Consider the following 22592-nt stretch of genomic DNA (forward strand, 5'->3'; position numbering starts at 1 on the left):
CAGGTTTAGTCATCTTTGTCACCTTCTTGTATCTGCATCGTTGACACATAGGCACACATAGTGGTCCTGTGCAGTAATCTGTGCCGCCACAAAGGGGCGCTAGGACATCATACTCAGAAGCCACTTGGTGAAACCACAATAATGTTGTATCTGCATTTGTAGTTTACACTCTTCAGAATGTCACTTAACATAAAGTTTGTAATGCTGTCACTAACATCCCTAATTGAGCAACTAATAATGACAGAGGTTTGATGGGTAAAACCTGCGATCATGCTAGTGACACTACAGACAATGAATCTCCAGTCTGAGTTAAGTGTCATTTGGAGATGTTAGAATGAACTGCAGCGGACAAAGCAAACAAAGCTGTGCATGCTCCAGAGAGTCAGTGTGTGAAATAGTATTCTGTAATGGTAAATCAAGTTTAAAAAATAAATAACTTTTACTTTAAATCACAGTCTCCATCAGACAAACCACAATGAGATACATTGATCACTAATTATAATTCACTCAGGTCACGCTTCAGGTCAACAAATTGATTTAATTCATCAGAATGACCAGAGGCTGGAAACCAAAGTTAAATATGAATAACTATCATTTTAAGTCTAGTGTAGGGTTAAAATGTTTAGATTTCTTTCTTTTCTCTTTTTTTAATTTTTTTTTTAGATAAATTTCATGATGAACAAAAGAAATCAGTGACAGAATGTTATTCAGAATGAAAATGCTTTTAAGAAGAGTGTGACATGAACAGCACAGCCCTTAAATACCTTTTGCATCACATGAACTGAAAAGAACTGCAAACTGAAAGTTTGGAAAATGGATTGAGACAAGATGAAATTAGATTTGAATTTTATGTGGTATGTTCATAAGTACTTCTGCCAGACATAGAATCATCACAAAGCTTTATTCTCATAATATGTGTCTGGTATTCATTTATTTTTATGTGTATGTATTAGGGATCCGTCGTCTGTGTAGTGTTATTGTTGAGCGACAGATTGAGAGAGATACACTTTCCCAGTCCTCAGAATCCCTGCTGAAGTTGACAATGGAATTACACCAAATCTTATATCTGTGAATTGAAAACGAAAATTGAAAGCCACCTCGGTTTAGGAGCTAGTTTATGAATTCCACAGCTAAGCAGTCTAGCTTGAACATGATCTATTGCCCTTCTCTTGTTCAAACTCCTTTTGATCTATGGCCGTATTATCTATAATGCTGTCTTACATGATTCTCTTTTATTGCCAGAATCAGTGTTGGACAGCAAAACAGATTACATGTTAGATTAAATCAATAAAAACTTTATTTACTGGGCTTTGAAATGTAATTCTCCATTTCTCCTGACACTTGAGCAAACACGCACTATTGAAGGCTCAGATTGTTGCCAGTGGTTCTGTGGTTGGTCTGCTGGTCCACCACGCTTTCTGTTACTGTGCCATGCTGCCAGTGCTGCTGCTATTCTTTGCCACTCAGCCCTTGTACCCAGTAGCAGGAATACCGAATAGTGGCCGTTCAGGCTCAAATCCACCCACTGTAACACCCACTTCATTACTGGGACTGGATGCATGCCTGCTGAGTAATTGTAATGGAGCGCAATGGGCAGCAGTCCCATAAAAACGCCTCTAAATAGGTGCTCATGACCAAAAACAAAAGCAAAGGGCCACAGAAACTGCAGATTTCTGTGTCCAAACTTCAGAGCAACGATTCACCACTTGAACTTATGTGTGAGTAAAACCTGGCACGTGTGTTAATGAAACATTTTTAGAAGCCCTGATTACACTCAGATGCCTGAAAAGCATCTACAGCACAAGTGGGAGATGTATTGACTAAATGGCCCTAACTATGACAGCATGACTTAGTCTAATAAAAGTTCATGTGAAGTGGAGAATATTTGAATATAAAACAGCCCTAATCATATTCTTTCATGTTCATAGCAATCATTGTTATGAACTGGATGCACAGTTTGCTGGAGGTTGCTGGGTAAATTTGATAGAACATGACCTTTTTACTTACTGTTTTAGTTACATTTGTGAGTATGTTAACTGTTGAATAGGGACAAGTGACAGCAGCAGCTAATGCATCTGCTGTTTCATTTCCTGGTGAGGAAGGTTTTGAAATACAATCATTTAACCATATAGACCAAAAAAAGTTTTTAGGGTAATGCATAACATAAGTATGATTCCAATTTTCTTCCACTAATTGTTGTGCTATTGTCTGAAACAACAAATGTGTTGTGTCAGAGCTACAAATAATCACAATCCTTTGCCAAAATCAGTCCCACAGCTTCTCTCCTAGTGATTTCCTACTGTAGTCCTCATTGTAATATCCAATATTATATTATATGATTTTGAGCTTAAAGTAAGTCAAAATTTAGGACATTACCTGTCTCAAAAAATGTGCTTCTTGGTCCAGTCTCACACCCGTGGATGTTTTGGCAGTGACCTGAATCATCAGTTAACTTGATTGTTGTCAAGAAGAAGTGTCAACACATCAACAACAACATCAAAATGACAGAGTAAGATTCTCACATTTGACATTGATACTGTAGCGATGATTCCTGGCGTATAAAGGTAACAATAGAGAGAGAGGGACGTAGATTGGCAAAGAAGCTTTCATCCAAGTTGCTGACATGCTCAGCAGGTCAGAGCCAGGGCTGTGCTCTCACAACATCCACACTTGTTGTCCAAACCAGCTCTTCTGCAGTGACACCTGGCTGTGTACAGTGATTCAGAAGAATGATTTTGACAGAGACGTGTTCTCAGAAACAGGGAATCAGACCTGTAATTGGAACCAACTTCTAGGCTCAGAAGGTTAATGTGTTTAGTTGCAATCAAGCTTTGTAAAACACATTACTGTACGTAGCAGTATAGAGTTCAGCCCAGAGTTGAAAGGTATTAACGAGTTTGCCTTATCACTGAACATTGTAAGATTTGTCTTGTAGCGATTTTCTTCCACCTGTGTGAATTTACCATATTTGGGGAGGTGCTTTTCCAGTCTAGTCTTCTGATTATTCTGTTTTGCAAACAGCTCGATTGAATTAATTTTAGTATGACTTAGAAGATCAAGAAAATGGGCATTTAGTGTGACTTTGCTATACAGCTGTTTTGATATATGCATACATTAACATGCTCTACACATCATTTCGATACCAGCGCATTCATTTTTCCTCGGTGTTCTTGGCGTAAACAACACAGGCCACAGGAGCTATCTTTACCTCATAGTTGCTCCAAAAGTGGAGACAGTTTTGGAGTTGTTGTTTTCTTTTTTTCTTTTTTCAGTAAGGACCATAGCCACAGGGCACATTCTTAGACATGGGGGATTTCAAAGCCTTGTTTTTGGGTAGACATTTCTTGCATCTGGTGGATGGAATGAGGGTTTAAACCATTACTGCGATTAGAGCTGCCTCACTATGATCTCTTGAGCTTGCTTACTGCTGCTAATAGCTGTTTCCTCTCTATTTCCCTCTATCTTTTTCTTTTTCGCTTTCTCTCTCTCTGTGAATGATTTTTATGCTTCGCTAAAACATGTGGGGGCGTTGAGAGAGGATTTAAATGCAACGATCCCCCTCCTCTTTTTTTTGGTGAATCTCAGCGTTCTTTTCTGCAAGCCTCTGATGACGACAGGGCAGCTTTAAGCCTGGCAGTGCCCACGGCAGGCTGCCGTCTCAGCGCTGCCCACTCTCCTCTGTGTTGGCATGCTAGAGAAAGCGAGGGTGGGGTTCCTCTCTAGCAGACCCTGTCATTCCTAGGAAAGCCTACATGTCCACCCATGCAGGATTCCTGATAGGTCTTCATGTTGGGGATGTGAGAACGCAAAGATAGGGATTTTATTTTCAGTAGGCGATGGTCTTTATTCAGTGAGGAGTCAAGGATGTATATTTAGATGAACAGACAAGGCACTTGCTTGAGCCTTTACATGACAGTGAGGGTCAACAAGTGAAACATGTACTATAATATCCATCTAATTGCATATTCACTGTCATCAGGTGGGTGTTTTTGGCTCCGCTGGATTAAATCAGTGTGTTTGGCTGAGATTCAGAGAGTTTATTTCCTTAGCTAATGTTCCCCTTTGTCATTATAACACCATGTTAAGCTGACCCGTGTCCCGCTCCATTCAGTCATTGCCCATTACTACACAGCATATATGATTCATGCAAGCGTCTGAAGAGGCAAGAATTACAACCTTCTTCTACTAGTACGATTGATTATGCATATTCAGGGGAATGAAGAGAGGCAATAAACCTCTCGAGCCACAATCTCACACAGAAGAATAATTTGCACCTCGGGAAGCATGTGTGTGGCATCCAGACGACTACAGGTGCAAGCTGAACTAGTCATACAATCTGTCGCACTGCAAAGGTTTCAGTTTTGCCCTCAGTTGAAAGGACAGTGGGCAAAAGGAAAGAAGCAAATGTCATTCATGCATAAGTGAAACTGCACCTGACACATTTATATCCAGCAAGCAGTATTTGTTTTTTGTTTTTCCTATTCCTCTCACCTCCTTTTCATGTCTTGCTCCCTCCACTCACCCATGCACTCATTTGTATACTGACAGTCTATTTTATTTTTTGAACCTACCGTTTTGTACCCTGTTGTTGCAGTAGCATGGTATTACTTCACCTTACATTTTGTCTAAGCGCGTAGGCAGCAATACTTTTACTCTGTGGCTGAGAGTAAAATATGATTTCAATTACCATGAAAATGTATTGTATTATCAATGGGAGGATAAGAACAGATTAAGGAAGCTCTGGGATGCTCTTACAGATGACAATGGTCAGGTTTCTAAGCAAGCAGTGGTATTGAGGAAAATGATTTTCACCGTTTGACAAAAGCTCTGAAAAAAGGAGGTGGTTCAACATTTAAAGCCGACTCAGACCCTGATATGTTGACGTTATTTGCTTTGATACATAGAAAGTTTTTTGTATTGATTGAGTATTATTTTGAAAGGTAAACTTTTTTTTTTAACAGCACAAAAGTGTTGTTGGAAACAATGTGGAAAAAGTAAAAATTCTGATCCAAATTTGCGAACAAGTTTCAGCACAGAGGCAATAGCAAACACCTGGAGGAGCAGTGGGTCTTTAATAAAAATACCACCCAACCTGTGCCTCCTGATTATTATTCAGTATTCACTCAGAAATTCTATCTTGTCAGTTCATATACATTGACGGCAAGATCTGTTCAAACAGAGATTCATAATTTGCATGGGAAGTGCATCCGCAGCTGTGGATACTTAAACAAACATGCAAGATTAAATTTCTATTTATATGAGCCACAGAAGTCTAACATTTGCCAGGGAATCATTGTAAGATCTGGAGACGACTCAGTTGCACTTTGGCACAGTGAGAAACTTGTACATTTTCTTAATGTGATCCGTCCAGGGGGAGATGTCTGCAGCCTCATGACACCCTAAAACATCACCTTGACAAAAAAATGAAGCCGCTCTGTGCCGTTCTCATTTTGTCATCTTATCTTGTGTGTGTATGATCTTAAAATATCTCATGGGTGTTAATATTCTTTTTTTCTACTGTATGAGTGCCTTCCTTTTGTGAGAAAGTGCATGGCAGAAATTGAACTGTAAACTTTAATTTAGATCCCCAGTTGTAGAATTATTTATCTTAGATTCATAAAGTCTGCATACAGACACTCTTCATAACTTTACGCACAGGATTACTGGGGTACTTATACTTGAAACTGGGATAATTGACTTTTTCTTCTTTGACAGCCTCTTTTCTTTGAGAACTAGGTAATCACAAAGTTAAAAGTGATCGTGTGAAGTTCACTTAAGACCCAGATGCTTGGCTTAGTGGCACGTTGCCCAAAATGTTTTGTGCTTCTCATTTATGGTCCGGCACAGGGTTTAGTTACAGTTGTGTCCCAATCCTCTGATTCACCTTCTTTAAGAACAGCTTCAGGGCTGCTCATAATGCTTAACTCTCCATAATGCCATCCCCTTCATCTCCCTAGTGGTCTTATTGTCTTAACTCTGGATGGAGAGACAGAGTGTTAAGAAAAAACAGGTTAATACACATTTGGCACAGTGGAAGTAAAGTATCTTTTCAAAGATACTCCCAATTCAAGGTTTTTTTTTTTATATATATATAGAAAATGATTATTCCCATTTCTCTCAATTTGTTAAGTTACCTTGTTAGTCTGTTTAACTGTATTTTTATTTACTATTTTATTAATTTTTATTTTTGACATTTAAGGGCCACTAATGGTAATAGTGATCAGGTCCATTGAAGTGTTGATTGATCTCAGAGCAGGGGATGATAAAACTGCCTCCCTTGTCATTTTTCTGATCCTGTAGTTTGGAAGCAGAGAAAATGTTATGCAAATGATTTGTTAATCCCTTTACATTATTTGTTCCATTTCTCCCTTTCGTTTTCACACTCAATTTCTAGCACAGCGAGCTGACAGGCGGACACCCTCGGATTGCTAATTCTTAAGATAGAAAAAAAAAAGTCAGCCATCCATCACATTTAGAATATATTCAATTAATTCAATTCAACTTCAATTAATTAATTTGACTTGAATGATTTACCTGAAAATGTGCAAATAGATACCAAAAGCCCCTCAAGTAGTTCACTTTAAAAACCCTCAACTTTAACCTCCTTCTTTTCTTTTATGTGTATTTTCTTAAATGTTTTCACCGGCAGATTAACAATCTCTCGAGAAAAACATTGACCTGCACAATTAAGGATATAATATCAGCATAAGCAGGATAAGACAGCTGAGTCTAAGCCGAGAGAGCAGTGGCACATGAAACTGTGACCAGTGTTGTTTTTTTTTTCCCCTTAGTTTTGTTGTCCCAAAGGTTGGTGTTAAAAATAATAAGAAAGAGGTGGGATGGTCTTAGATTCAAGAAGCTTAAAATGCAAAATCTCAAATAAGCCCAATTTTCCCTAGCCAATCGTGTTGCATTTTGGTGGGTTTGTGTTGATCGTCTCAACTGACTCACATACCGCCCCTCCCCAAATAAAAACACTAGAGATTTACGTGGCTTTTCAAAAATGTATCTAGACATTTATCCAGCTTAATCTTCTTAACATATTAAAGTGATTTGCTTTACCCTGAAGTGGCTGAAGCTGCAAGCTCACCGCCCTTCATGGCATTAAGACCTGAGAGGCATTGTGGACATCTTCCGCTCTTGAAAAAGAGAGAGGTGGGCAGAAGTCAACCTGCTTCTCAGCTGTGGAGCTGTGGCTGTCCCCGCTGTGCGTCCATTTTATTTTTTTTGTTCTGTTATTAGTCCAACTGTTGCACTCAGTCAGTGTTCTTAGGCACATGGCTCTGCCAGCACTGCCCACACTGTGGTGTGGAGGTTTGGAGCTCTCAGCTTTTGAGCTGAACTGAAAGAGCTCTCTCACAGAGTAGGTGTTGGCAGGATGCTTTGTTTCTTTCTGTGAATGTCATGAGAGGTATGGATAATGAGAAAACTGAAGCACAGTGATGGCATGATTTATCGGGGTGCCAACTTTATGCCTGACTGCAGATTTGGGCATTTTCAAATAGATGATGTGCTTAACCTTTTCTTCAAACGCAACACAAATCTGAGAATCAGTAGTGACGGTTACAATGTGTTTTTCCTTAAAACACCACTTTCAAGGCAGGGCAGCTAAAAGGTCTTGGTCAAACTCAAGTACTGCCACTGTCCCTATCTGGCATAATGCTCCATGGATGTGCCTCGGGCCATTCATTTTGCCAGATTGCATCAGCTGAACTGTAAGTTTACATTTGGAGACATTTATTGTAGCTGAAGCCTGAGTCAGTTTATTGTCTTCATGGTATTTAGCTTCATGTCTGTCAAAGTTAAATCAGACATGATGAGGTCAAGTAAACATGGCTGTGCTACAAGTCTAATTTATTTAATTTGGCTGAGAGTTTAAAGAGTTGCCAAATATTTAAAGGCATTTCTAAAATAGTCTGAAGAATTACTCTGCAAATTAGTTTGTTGTTGCTTTAGCTCACGAATGCACGTTTTTGTGACAAATAGTGAGGTTTTGGTCAAGGACTGCTATATTAGTTCCCTAATTAGTACAGCAATAATTCTGACGAACCAAACCAAAAGCAGTGAAGATCATTTGTGATGAGAACACAATGAATATCTCTGACCACAGAACTCTTAAGCTTGAACAGTCTATTCACAACACGGAGCAAAAGATTTCAATACTAGATGATATGAAATCACACATTTATACATTGTCCATGTTCCTTGTAACTGATGATTATTTCCATTCATTACACTCATTTTGTTGCTGTTGTTAAAATATCAGAAAAAGACTCAAAATGTCAATCACATTTTCTCAATGCACATGTTATCACCTTTACATCCCATGTTTTGTGTGACCACCAACAATAAACCTGAAAATATTCAGAATACCGTCACATAAGATAAAGAAAAGCAACAAATCCTCACAACAGAGAAGCTTTTTGGAATTTTTACTTAAAAACAAATAATTAGTTATCAATTAGTTATCAAAAAAGATCATTCATTCTGCATCGATGAAATAATCAATTAATTGTTCCAGCTCTACTGTCTCACACAGATTGCAATTATGTGTACTGATTTGATTCAGCTACTACGTTTCATCTCAGACGCTTTCTAAATTACCTGCATCAGTAGAATATAATGCTCTTGTCATTCGACTAAATAATGACAGCAGTTTATTATGAAACAAGTGAAATAGATTAAAATAAATCATATGCAATTTAATTTCACTTGCTTTTTTCTTTTTTTTCTTGTCTATGCAGAAAAGACACCGTGCAGTGTTTGTTATTATCTGTAATGTATCTGAGCTTAGAAGACGATATCATTGACTTTTGCAAAGATAAGTTTGCATAACATACAAATGTGGTTTGCAGGAAATATATTTGCCACTAACTAGACAATAAAATTTTAATTTAGGCTTGTGACAGATATAATTGTAACACTGTATGCAGTTAACAACTTGCTAACAAGAAAGTGACAGCTCAGAATGATTTCTTACTCTCACTTCTGTCTTCTGTACCACCACAACCGTGTAACAGTGATGTGTTTTTGCTAATGTGGCCACTTACTAGGTGGGGTACCTGATGAGATGAAATGTCATGTTTTACTCTATCTCCTTTCTTACTCAAACTGGCAGGTACAGTACTTGACCTCTTGTACTTGGAGGTAATGTCCGACAGGTGTTACAATCATACACTGAGGCTGTCCATACAAAATGCTGTTGAACGTAACACAGCTCCACACAGACAAGCACTTCAAACAAACTATGAGTGGTTGCTTCTTTTCATATCACAGAGAATAGGAGAAATTGATTGGAACTGGGAGGCTTAGGACTGGATTTTCCTCAACCATGATATTTTTTCTTTAACAACTGCAGCTTAAATTTAGATTTTTCTGGCTTTGTTTTTTATTTCTTTGTCCAAATCCTATCGAGTGGTGCTTCAGGTTTTTCCTTGAGTAAAAAGTTGATATTGTTGTGGGGAGGGAGAAAGGACTTTTTTTTTTCATGTGTGCAGGAATGTAGATTTCTTCCCCCCGTGAAATCCTAATTGTGCCTTGGAGGGCTGGTAGGGTATCTCTGCTCGGCTCAGCTCAACAGGATTTGTGTCTGTGTATGTTAGAGTATGTCTCTTAGCTTGAATGCGGATATAACCCTTTCATTGCACAAGCTGCTGATTTTTCATATTTGCCGATAGGCTGATCCTGTGCATCCGTCGCTCTTTGTGAAAGATATTAAAAGTTTTTTGTTAGGGAAGCTACCATATTACATTTTGCTTAAACATTTGATATATTTTGGGGGAGTTAATGCAGATAACAAGTGGACCTCTTTCTGTGGATCAACCACATTTGAAAATTAAGCTCCTGAGAGCAGGCCTTGTCAATAGTGTGTGGTCAGATTGAGAATATATCTCAGGTCAAAACTACATGTGTCCTGTGTGCTTCTTGAATTATTGCTGTGCATTTATCTATGCAAATCCTGGATAAGATCCTATCTGCCTGCAGCGACATATCCCCCTGGATTTGGTCTATGTGAGGCAGGCAGGTTATGGTTGACAGTCAAAAAGGAATTGCACCAACATATACGCAAAGATTATTGCTGTAGTCATTAATTGTTGGTTGAAAGGGGATTAGGATTACCAGTCCTATGGAACACTCTAACACCTGTCCTTCCTCATATCTAACAATGTTACTTCAGTTTTCCTTATTTCTGTATCAGCTCAAGTTGGCAAAATAAAAAAGGCTGATTTATTCAAATGAATCATCAATGCTGGAAATGATTCAATATGTGCCACATTCAGATGGGTGATATATTATTCCCTTGGGGAGAGGCAAAGATGGAGCTGTGGAGCTGTTTTATTTGTGCTGTCTTTATCAGTGTGTCAGGCAGAGAGGCTGAGCTTGTTGTCTATGAATGGACAAGCCCTTGAACCATAAACCTGTACCTCCTCTGATAACAGTTTCTGCATTGTGATATAAGTGCCATTCTCTGTGATGTCCTCTCTGACAGCGCTAAATATATCAACACACACAAAATGATCTGTCAGACGAATTATTTTATTTCAACCAGTTCTCCAAAACTAAGGATTTTCAGTGCAGTGTGTGTTTTTTGAAGACATATTGTGGATTTTCTTATGGGTTGAAAGCAAAGCGCAGTATTGTGATTTCATTCCACCAGGCTTTGCTATTCATACTGTTAGTGTTTTGCCTTTAGGTGAACATTTTTACTGTACTTCTTTTTTGCCTGCCATACCTTATGCAGTGTATCATTTAATGCTATTTCTGCTGCGGGGACCTCAGACTGCTCTGACGTCTGTGATTGCCACATCTTCTAAGGTGATAAGAGTGCTCCCTGAATTACTCAGAGCCCGTGTGATGACATGGCCCTGATTGTCAGACGGGTGGGCTGGTGACACTGGAACACAGACGGTGCTTGTCTGTTTGAAATATTCTGTTTCAAGCTTCCAAGCCCTGGGCAGTCCTCTCTCCCAGTCTCCCAACACCCAGCTTCGCCCACTGAAACAAGACTCTTCCATACTGGAAAATCCGGCCCTGTCAACTGGCAGTCTGGACTCGGTTCAGCCCACATGCCAAGCACCCCCCACCACCACATCCAACCTCTAATAGGCACTAGAGTTTGCCACCCCATGTAGATGCCTTTTGGTCGCCATCCATGGATGGCGTCAATAGCATCTTCCTACACAACAGTGACTGAACGGAGGGCACAAGAAAATGTGGGAATAATTTACACTTTCTCACTGTACTACCATTCGAAACCATAATTAATCATGATAGAAAAAATGTGGAAGCCATCTTGGCTGGTGAAACACACAGTGCCTGTGAACAGCCCTGACACCTTTAACAGCTCTGATGGCCAAATAGGAATGGGTGTCAGAGTGCTTACAACTTAGCTCCCTTTGTGGCAGCATGTAACCCATCATCTTCAGAAGTGTCTTCTGTGTCTGCTGCATGATGGTTCTCCGTCAAGTGTAGCTGTCGGAAGCCTCATATATTTTAATTCAAATAAATGCAATTACAGACAATTAAATAAGTGCAATTATAGACAGTCTTGGGTCCTTCTAGATGTAACAATAGCAAAAAAGAAGAAGAATTGGTTTCCATAAGAACAACATAGCTGCCAAAAAAAAATGTGAAGACCCAGATAAAGTTAATCTGTGAAACACGTTAAATATGAGCCTGGGTTTTGCAGCTTTGAAATCTCATGTCATGCACTGTGTAAACTTGCTGTTTTCAGTTGCACATACACTAACTAAAATATCCAATAATCCCACTAGATCTTCATTATTATACTTTTCATCATCCAAATTCCCCTAAGGGCATTTAGAATCAAAGTAGTTGATTTAGATTCCCAAATCCTGGTGAAGTAATTAGAATGTGCTCACCATTAACTTTTATAGGCTGCACTTGCTGGTAAAATAGCGGATCTATGACTCGAAGTGTATGACATGCTTGACAGACTAATTATGGATATGAGTCCGGCACTGTAATTTGCCCTGTTTGACTGTGTTGTGTTCTCAGCAGCCAAACTAGATGACAAAAATATTTCCCTCTTGCCTCATTTAGCACGGGCTGGATCAGAGGCTCATATCCCAGCGCCTGGCTGCATGTTACTTCAGAGTACCTGTTAGTGGTAGTTACTGTGTTAGTTAGAGCATGTGCATTTGCAGAAATGCTTTCATGGCAGTGAGTAGGTGTATGTGTGTAAAGCCACCACTAGAAAGTGTTGAAAGCCTCAGCTAGCAAGATCGCATCCAGGGTGACTAATAAGCTTAACATGAGCACGGCTGTGTTCGCAAGCATGGCGCGGTGAAAGAAGTCTTCAATGTTGAGAGAAATGCAGAAATGGTTCCCTAGGCTGCTGCTAATTCCTTCACCCCCCTCAAGCTTCAATCAGACTGTGAACCATCTCACTGTTAGCTATGGCTTCATAGCAGCTCCAAACTGCACTGCAAAAGTACATGTCTTTACAAACAGAGTTCAGGACAGGCTGCATTTGAACATATAAAAGAGCTGCTCATTTGTGGTTTTAGAAGCCCAAATAAAAATAGAACAGATTTTTTAAAATTGATTAATGTGCAGAATCTCTGGGCTATAAATGATATAAAAGAAGAATATAGCATATTTGTACTTTCCTGAAAGTGATGTTCATTGGATTATGTAATTATGTGTTTCATACTCTGCTGTGAGTCCTCTTGAACCACTGCCTCCTCATAGCTCACACACTCCTCTGTTTGGCTACCTACTAGTGGGGATCTAGTAGCTGTGTTGTCTTTGGGCCTTAAATATGCGTTTGTATCCACATGTGGCTTTCCTTTGACCATGTGGCTCCTCGAAGTGTGGATTTATAAGCCACTTCACACTCCACTCCTGTGTGGGAGGGAGGCTGAGTTAAAAATAGGCAGGTTTGGAGGTAGTGAGCAGCCTGCACTGTGTGAGGCACTTAAGAACACACTGAGGAGTATTGGCATTCTCTTTGCATATCATTTATATGTGTCAATAATCAATCTGAATGTTAAACGAGTAGCTGTAGCTGTTATTGTGAAATTCACCAAATCATCTTGTGTAATAGTCTCTCAGAAGAATCAGTAGCACTCGTGTTGCACCAAAGAAGCACTGACACTGTGGTTTTATGGAGCTCAGTGATAAATGGTTGGACATTTTCTGCTGATTTACGAGATCTAAGACAATGTGAAGTGGCTTCAATTACAAGACACTATCTTTAGCTCATTGACCTTATGGGGTGTGTCTGTGTGAATGTACGATGTGTCCACTATGTTTTGCTTCATATGCCATCTTAAATCTACATTCCAGTGATTTGGTATTGCGTTTTGAGTGACTTGCATGATTATATAATAATAAAAAAGTTATCCAGCATTTTAGTCCTTAGTCAGCTCTGTCTCCTAGAAATTCACTAATTTATTTTGCCTAATATGTTTGGAAGGAAGTGTAACTGCTGCCAGATTATGCTCACTGTTCAACATTTTCCCAGTAAAAAATGAAAGTGCTGCCTTTTTGTACGGCACACGAGTCTCAAAGAGGTGGAGTGGATGATGAGCTTCCAGAGTGCAGGACTGTGACACCAGTGACTGAGTGGGGTTAGTTCATAGACTACCTTGTGCGGTTAGGTTTATGCAGCAGCAGAACTAAAGGTCAGGTTAGGGACACTTTTAGTTAAATTAAGTAAACAAGTTAGAGATTTTCTGTGCCTTATGTGCTTCAACATTATCTTAAAGCTACCCTATAGATTTATTTACCATGCTATTTCCGTGGAGCAGTGATTTGTTGTGTGCACCAGAACACTGGATTCACAACCTGACACTGGTTTTACACTTGTGCATGACTGGTAGTTGGTGATGGTAATAATAATAATTAAAATAGGTCGTACACTTGTAAAATAAATAAATAAAGAAGGAAGAGAATCTGCTCTGCAAATGTTTAATGAGAAGGGAAATGCATTCAATATGTGTGGTCACTGGTCACAGTATATTTTGGGGCAAAACCCTGACTTAAAGAAAATAATCTATATTGTCTGTATATTACACTGTTAGTATGCTACTCTTACCATAATGCAACTCTTTATGGACTGTAAAATCTGTGTGTCTAACCTCAGTATTTGTAGTTTCCAATGAAATTAGCAGTATGACTACTTGAGTAATTTTCTCAGACTTTAGAGAGCTCAGAGCCACAGACGTTATAACTATAACTGTTTCCACAGGCGGAGTATTTCTCCTAATCAATAGACAATTGACTTTAGTGTGTAAAATAAGTGGAGCATTATTTCCCATTGTTTTATTGGTACCTGGGAACTAGAGACAGCAGACTAACATGAATGCTTGTGTGTATTGTAAAGAAGCTGACCTGCTCTCCACATTTAATAACCCACCACCTGTGAAACTGTTGTTTTGGAATGTGCTTTATAAATACATCTTAACTTAATTACTTGTGGATTACCGTTCTTGTTTTCCAAGCTGATGTTTGTATTCATGTCTAGTCATAACAATTTACATTTTAATCGTCAGAATAACCAGATATTGTTTGTGAAGATTACATGACAGTCACAGTTTTTTCTCTGTAGACGATCACCAGTCTGCTTTCTGTGACTTCCTATGAAGGAGGTTTTATCATGTGGCTTGTAGCGAGGAACAATGAGGTTTGAAAGCTTCTGCAGATTAGGGGTGGGGGTGGGTGGGCTGTTATCAATGACAACGAGGACCTCCTCACCTGTAAAGGTTGGTGACCTCGAGGTGAGAATACCGTTGCCCCCCTCTATCGCCATCTCATTTTTGGATGTTCGCCCCCCTATTCTCTGGTCAGGATTCAATTACTGCTGCCTGGCTGACCCCTGACCTCTCTTCCACTGAGATGAACCTCATCTTCTGACCCTGACAGTGGCACCGCTGTTAACCTTCCCCATCACTTGCTCTTCTGCCTCTCTGACTGCCATCCTGCCTTCGAAATGAGACCTTATTACTTTGTTCTTAGTATAAAAGTTCACACATCTTTGCTCTGTTCACTTGATAATATATTTATATTCAGTTAGATTGAGTGGCTGTGAAAAGCATGAAATTAAACCTGAGAGTCGATTTCTTCGTCATCTGACAAATTTATCTCTACAACCATGTTTTATAGTTTTTTTATTTTTCTTTATTTACAGATCGATCTTTCAACCTTGCTCTAAGCTACAGTCGATGGTTGTTAAGCCATCGCTGTCTCTTAATCACAACACAGATACCTGTTAATTACCAAACGAGTTCAAGTGTTTTTGCTACTTAAACAAGGATTTGGGATCGATGCGTTGCTTTGCTCTGGGTCGAGCGGTGAGCACAGTTGACCATTTAATGAAACATTGTGGGCTCTGTGCGCTGAGGCTGAAGGAGATGAAGAACAGGGAGGATAAAGCAATGGGTATATTAATAGGCAGCTGCATGGACGACACTGTTTGGTAGTGGGTCAGGGATAAAGCATGAACTTGTAAACTCACAGAGGGGCCTCTCCTCCCTCCCTCCTTCCCTCTCGCTAACTCACTCTCGCCCTTCGTGGTGTCATCAGTTAGCAGAGCTGGGCTCGATAGCCCAGGCAGCTCTAAGAGAGCAGCGATTAGACATCTCTCTGATTCTCAGCCCCAGCAGAGTTCACTCAAAGGTAAGCCAGTAGTTTACATCCTCAGAGACACCGGTCTTCCTCTGCCTTTGTTCTCCACCGTCTTCTGTTTTGCAGATACTGTATCTTCTCAATGCTACTGGCTACCGGAGTGGGAGTTTCATGTCATCTCGAGAAAATGCAACAATATTTATTTCTAAAAAGTAAACCTATGGTTCTATAATACATGTATATAATCATGAAGAGGTCTAGACTGTATGTATGTATCCTTAAGTAAAAGAACACCCCCCCCCCCCACATTCTCTGTAGGTGTCATTGAAGAGAGCACCTCCCCCTTTCCTTTCTACCACTGACCAGTCGCCGTGACACAGACGCCCAGTCAGCTGCAGGGTTTATTCCAGCCGCCCAGCGTCTGAGGTGTGGTCCCAGTGGGCCGTTTTGCTGTGATCACAGCAGGCAGTGGGAGGTTAATCCCAAGAGAATACAGGCTCAATCTCCCCCCGCCTCCAGCCTGCACCCAGGAGCCTCACATCCCCTCCTGTATAATGGCCTGAGCTCTGTGGTCTGTGGCCGACACCTACCCAGATTTCACTTCTGCTCTGAGCTCTCAGATTATTGTGGCATTTTGAAAGGCCGGGAGATACCGTTACAGAGTGTTACAGAGCCGACCTGTCACCTCTTTTACAATAACCTATATTATGTACATAAAACAGATTAAACACAGGAGCATAAACACATTTTGAAATCTTTACTGATAGCTCTCTTTGTCCTCTGAGGTAGAGGCAATTAACTGTCATCAGTGACAGATTTGATTAGCTGCAGTGTAAAAGCAAATCTAAATCGTGAATGATCATCAACCCCCAAATGTTAAGTTTCCCCATAAGTATGAATGCTTAATACTAATAACACAGAGCTCTGACATATTCTTGGAAAATGTGTGCCTTACACTATCCAGCTATGAGAATTAGCACTGTTTTGATATACATTTAGTTTGTTCGAACCCTGATAAATTATTTCAGATGGCAGAATATGCATCTGTTTTTCCCTGGAGTCTTTCGCACATATCTGTGTGTAATTAATGTGGAATTGACAGATGGAGGAAAAAAATGTACTTGTAAGAGAGAAGGGTACATGCCACAATGTGTGAAGTGCAAGCACGGAGGGAGCTTCTTGTATTATTTGCTGCCCGTGCCAGCTGGACCAGCCAGATTCTTACAGGTAGAAATTCAAGCAATAAATATGTGCAGGAATCATTTAAATTCAGTCCCCACTATAAATAGGCCATGATTTTGTTGTTACAGTTTGAAATGAATGTGAAATGTTCTTAATGTTGTTCTAAATTTGGCTTTAGGAAATCTAAGCCTGTCCTATACAGTGTATCTCTATCCATGGTAACTCTCATGAAATATCCAATAAAGTGCTATTTATTTCGATGATAATTGTGACTGGAGGTCATTTTTAATTTAAATGCTTAAATTGCATTTATCTGTGTGCGTGTGTGCCATGAGTGTGTATGTGTGTGTGTGCGCGCGTGCATGCTGTTGTTTGAAGCCGTGTTATTTCTGAATGCATCAGGGTCTGACTTAAATATTAGTGTAACTACATTATCACAGTGTCTTTGCCTGGTAGCAAACATGTACAAATGAGGATTACAACTCTTGAGAAGGCAACAGGTCATGGTTGGTAAGCTGCCCGAGGGGGTCACTGATATAGAGTCACTTTTGACAGGCTGTGGAGGAGGCTCTATTGTTGCTGGTGTGTCTGGATGTTACCTGCAGGCACTATCACAGAGACTACAGTATTATCCTATTATTAGGCTTAGTTGTTTACGCTTATTACTGCTTGTCAGGTAGGCAGTGAATCCTTCTGAAAATGAGCATCTGCAGAAAAATACATGACTACTTCTTTATCTCATTCAAGTACATCGGCTTAATTTTCAGAGGCCTTTAAGAGTGTGTTGATAGGACACAAACAAACAGAAATTTAAGGTTTATGTTTACACGGGAGTATTTGATTCTATGAAATCTTCCACCACGCCACAGACAGTGTTGTTTGGCAGTCGTGTGTGGGAATTTAAGAAACGCTACATCTGTTTTATATGCATTAAAGCTGATAACATTATGGTCTTGCTTCAGTTGAAAGTACATACATACAGTGAGAGGACATTGTGGATCGAAACTGCCTCGACTAATGTCTCTGTTTGTAGAGGAAGTGAACAAAATAAAAAAAAGCCCATCATATGGTCTGGCAGATTTTGGGCACAGGACCAGGGATGACAAATGTGCTCTCGCAATAATTCAATCTGCTCTCATAATTCTCTAACTTTTAGGGACAGACAGAATGAACATTTTCAGGCAATTAAGCCGCCAAGTCAACGTCCAATAACTGTGATCAAGTGTTAGTTAAGATGCTTTTTCTCTCACTTTATGTATTGACAGATTGAGGAGTATAAAGATACTGGATAAGTGGCAGAAAGTTACTGTGAATATGTTAACGAGACGGACTGGTATCAGATCCAAAACGTTGTCATTTTCATTAATGTCACAGTAATTATATTAAGTTTAAGGAATAACAGAGAAGAGATGGAGATGTACTCTTTCTATAAAAATGAGTTTCTGATTAGTGCAGCCACAGTGCTGTGTGTTGTTGCCTTTTAAGGACAGTTTTATTTCATGTGCTTTTTTAACAATATTGTCTCCTGTTAATTTATTTCTAACATTTTAACATTTTAGCCTTGACAGCTGAAGGAGGACTGTGTTATAATCATGTGTCAAGCCCAAAAAAAAAGGCAAACCCAGCCTTCTGGTATCAACTGGCTTTGTGAGATTTCTGTACCCAGCTGAGAATACAAGCAGCTACTTTAAAAACAAACCACACGTTTTATGAATAGAATAAAATTCCCCACTTACAGCATTTTTAAGTACAACAAGTTAAAGTTAAGAAAGTAAAGTGAAGCATCTGTTTTGAAATATTTAAACCAAGCATTGTTAGCTACAGAGATGGCTGTCAAGCCTTGGGCAACTGGATGTACAAACAGCACATGGCTGCATTTAGAAAGCAAAAGGGATCAGGTACCGCTGTTCCTGGAACTGCCTCTGGGCCAATCATAATGTGTGTGGTACTTTAGTAAAGCACTGTTCTGTATTAAAAGTACAGATATATGAATTTCCTTCTGTTTGCAGAAAAAGATGTATGTTCTGGTGATGGTTGATCCTGATGCTCCAAGCCGCAAGAATCCAACTTCTGCTTACTGGAGGCACTGGCTGGTCGTCGACATAAAGGTAGAGTTTGTCTGCAATAACCTCTGCTCTCACTTAAAAAAAACAGCCTTGTGTGTTTTGGTATGGGTGACACGGACAGCATTTCTTATTGGATTAGGAGCTCATATGCTACAAATTTATGAAGTGGTGTCTGGATTTTTTTTTTTTTCTTGAAAATTGTGCATTTTCATAATCTCGGGGTCTCACTTGGCATGTCTTGTGTTTACATCTGCACTGGGGCCGATTGCAAGGCTGAAAAATTATGAATGGTTTTTAAGCCTAACTTGGTGAAGAAAGGATGCCAAGTTCAAAAAATGTTAATTTTTCATATCATGTATCTTGTGCAATAAATGCCTGTGACAAAAGTGTGGGAGTAAGTCTTTCTAAATGGCTGTGAAAGTTTGCAAGGCCCTGTCAGCAGCAATTTCCCTCTGCTGCAGAGAGCCTGGGACGTGTCAATGCAGGCGTGTGAGACTGAGATTGAGGAGAGCAGGATGCGAGGCGCACACTCTTTCTCCCATAGAGCTCCAGTCCCTCAGCTCCCCCTCCAGTGGAGAGATCTTGGCAGAGTGTCCTCCCTTCATCTGTTCCCCCAGGCAGAGCAGCTCCCCCAATGATCCACACTTCTCCATATTTTACACCCCCGAAATGGGCACGGCTCCGATCCCCTTATTTCTCTTCATATTTCTCTCCTTTTTATCCATTCGTTTGTGTGTTTTCACATTCTTGCATTCTAACGCCAAATGCGTGTTGAGTTGTTGATTGCCTCAAATATTTGGAGGTTTGCAGACATTTTATAATCCCGCGGGAACCGGGAGATCAACCCAGTAGATTAAGACTAGTGGTCTGAAAAAACGAGCACACAAAGACGCTTCAGCGATGTATCACTGCTCCCGTTTCATTTCATAAGTCGTTGTTGTACACTAAGTAAATGCCACTTTGATTCAAAGATTCAAATGTGATGTATCTGGGATACATATTTTAGTAAACCTACAATACGCATAAATTCAGAATTTTGTGATTCAGCTCATCTTTGCTGCACTTAAGAGATGATTTATGCAACCGCATTCCTGCTTGCCTTTAAGGATCTGTAAATATCATATCACTCACATACATCACTGATATACAAAAAAACAGAGGAAGAAGAAGACATTTCCACTTTATAAAATTGCATTAGGCATCACCTTTGCTTCTTATTTTTAAGCCCATAAAGTCTGTCTGGCCGTGTGACCAGCTGCAAATAAACAAATGTCTTTCAAGTGCTCAGACAGACCACATTCTCTGCAGCAATTCAATTGCCTGTCACTTGTGTGGGTGTTGACCTGCGTTGCCCATGTAGGGATTGGCCAATGTGACGGGATGTTTTTCTGATTGTGACTGGTGGTTGGTCAGAAGGGTTAATGAGCCTTTTGAGTGATGCCAACCCATAGTGGGAGGTGTTTAATTGACCAGGGTGGCCAGGTGACATCACACAACCGCAGTTTTGTTTTTTCAAGTGTCGATGTGAATCTATTGGATTTTGTTTCAGTGCAGGTGTGATATTGACAGGAATGTGGTTCGATTTCTGAATTAATGCACTTACACATAGTTCAGCAGAAAAAAAAACCCCAACAACAACTAATGATTGAATATGATTTCTGTGTATATAACTTGGTTTAATCTGTACATAAGGTAAACAAAGTGAAGCTCAGGACAATGTCATGGTTGGCATTTAAAATGATATTTCTGGCAACGTGTGTTTGACAGTAGGTTGTTTTGTAAAACAAAGTAGTTTCTTTAGCTGAAGTCAGGGGTCATGCTTTCAAATGTCAGATGGATCAGTGCTTTGATCCTCCCTCGTCAAACAGTGCGAGCTGCAGCAGCCATATTCTTTTCATATATATTCATTAGTCCAAGGTCATGCAGTCTTGCCCCAGTTTGTGGATGTTTCCATAATTAGTGTGTATTCTTTATCCATAGCCACAGCTATGAAGGTAAAAGATTTCCTTAATTCATCCCAGAGTGAAGTGAGGTCAGGCCGGACCGAGCACCGAGGCACCATAGATTTATTTAGTGGAGGTCTCATTAGAGAAGCAGCAGTAACAGAACAAGGACACACTGGGCTACCCTGTGTATTGTAGACGCAACACTCACCTTGCTGTGAGCAGTATTACCTTCACTTACCAGAACATGTGCTGAGGATCTCTTCACATGTGTGACAGCCGTGCCAAACTCCTTTGAAACAACAGAGAGGGGAATTTGAGGGTCTGATTTTTGTTGCATTATGTGCCTAGTGCCTAACATACATACAGTGATCAGGCACAACTACAACATGGAGCCTTTCAAGAAGCAGACTGTATAGAAAGCATTATAGGAACAGAAAGATCGAAGGTGCCTCTGAGGAGAAAAGGCTTTGTCCGTTACACTTTCTACACTTTTCTGAAAACTTGTCCTTAATTTCCGCTATGTTCCTCTGAATAAATGGTTGTATTTTAGGGAGCGAGTCTCTGTTGTGGCAGATTTTATGTGTCGAGCTTTGGACAGAAGACAGAACATTCTGTTTGTATTTTTATAGTATGTGTGACAAGCTATGGTCTTGTCTGACAAATCTGCCCTTAAGTTTTCAGGCTGACTGGACAAACTGAGTAACAGATGGACAGGATGTCATGCCTTCATTTTATGTCTCTAAGACTGATAATTAAAAAAAAATCATTGACAGACCTAAAATCTGCACTTTGCCATGGAAAACAGTATCATCAACTGAAATCTGTTTCCATCATTTGTTATCAATAACCTTGAAATTATATGATAAATCCATTTACAGTATAAAACATATACACGTGTGTTTTAAAACAAGCTTAATTACATCTACTTGATTCAAATGCCACTCTTCTATATAGACTCGTTATCATCAACAGGACCGATTCTTATTCTTATTCTAATGTCTGGATTTATCTAATGGTTTATTCATGTAGGATAACAGACTAAATGATCACAATTTTAGTTAATCAAAACTGATATAGGAAACACTAAACATGTTATTATATGTTAAAACAATAAGTAGAGCCCAATTCTGGTCATGACTCCATTTTGACTAGATATGGAGTTACTGCGTCAGAAATCTTTCACCACTGCAACAGTATTTGACATCTTTAAGTCCATGTGGGCTGGGCTCTAGTACATGTATGACACAACAAATAATGTAAGTAAGAGTGTAAGACAATCATATTATAATGTGCATGTCAGGTGTCAAATCTTTTATTTAACTGGCTGTATCACTGATCACATCATTACTTTTGACAGTCAAGAACAATTTAATCCAGCAGTTAAGTGTAAACTGTGTGGGTGTCTCGTCTTCTCCTACCAGCTGTCCACTTTCTTTTACAACTCACATTATTAGATGCTGTATATGCATTTTCATCACAACTGCCCATTTTCAGTGACCCTTCGAGCTACAGAAACAGTAATTTAGAATCTCCAGCAACTCTCTGTGTTTTACATCAATTATGGACAATTACCAAAATAACCATCAACAGATTGTTGTCTCGCTCTCGAAGTCGACTTCCAGATTGCGAGCCTCTCCCTCCCTCTCTCTGCTCTCACAGAGTCTAAATCAATGCAGATGTTCCGGTATAGTCTCGCAGCAATAATTACTGTAACAAGCAAATCATTAGTATCTGAATAGAGGCAGGTTATATAAATACAGCACTGGGTGTTACTTTTACTTGTTAATACTTATTCTCTCATTATAGT

At 39.7% G+C, this 22592-nt stretch overlaps 1 protein-coding gene across 2 annotated transcripts in view; it reads left to right on the top strand.

Moving 5' to 3' along the window:
• Positions 1-22592, top strand: part of pebp4 (phosphatidylethanolamine binding protein 4) — a 49379-nt gene that overhangs the window by 2868 nt on the left and 23919 nt on the right. Inside the window, exons 4-5 of one of the 2 annotated variants that reach the window (XM_085787166.1) lie at positions 18783-18881; positions 19301-20458. In XM_085787166.1, the coding sequence (XP_085643292.1) occupies positions 18783-18881; positions 19301-19477 (276 nt within the window). In that variant the 3' untranslated portion in view covers positions 19478-20458. Of the gene's footprint in view, positions 1-18782; positions 18882-19300; positions 20459-22592 lie in introns of those variants that run through there. The other variant, XM_085787165.1, reaches the window with a different exon arrangement.

The sequence above is a fragment of the Trachurus japonicus genome, chromosome 9, assembly GCF_045865225.1.
Source record: "Trachurus japonicus isolate A0001 chromosome 9, Traja_1.0".
NCBI lineage: Eukaryota > Metazoa > Chordata > Actinopteri > Carangiformes > Carangidae > Trachurus > Trachurus japonicus.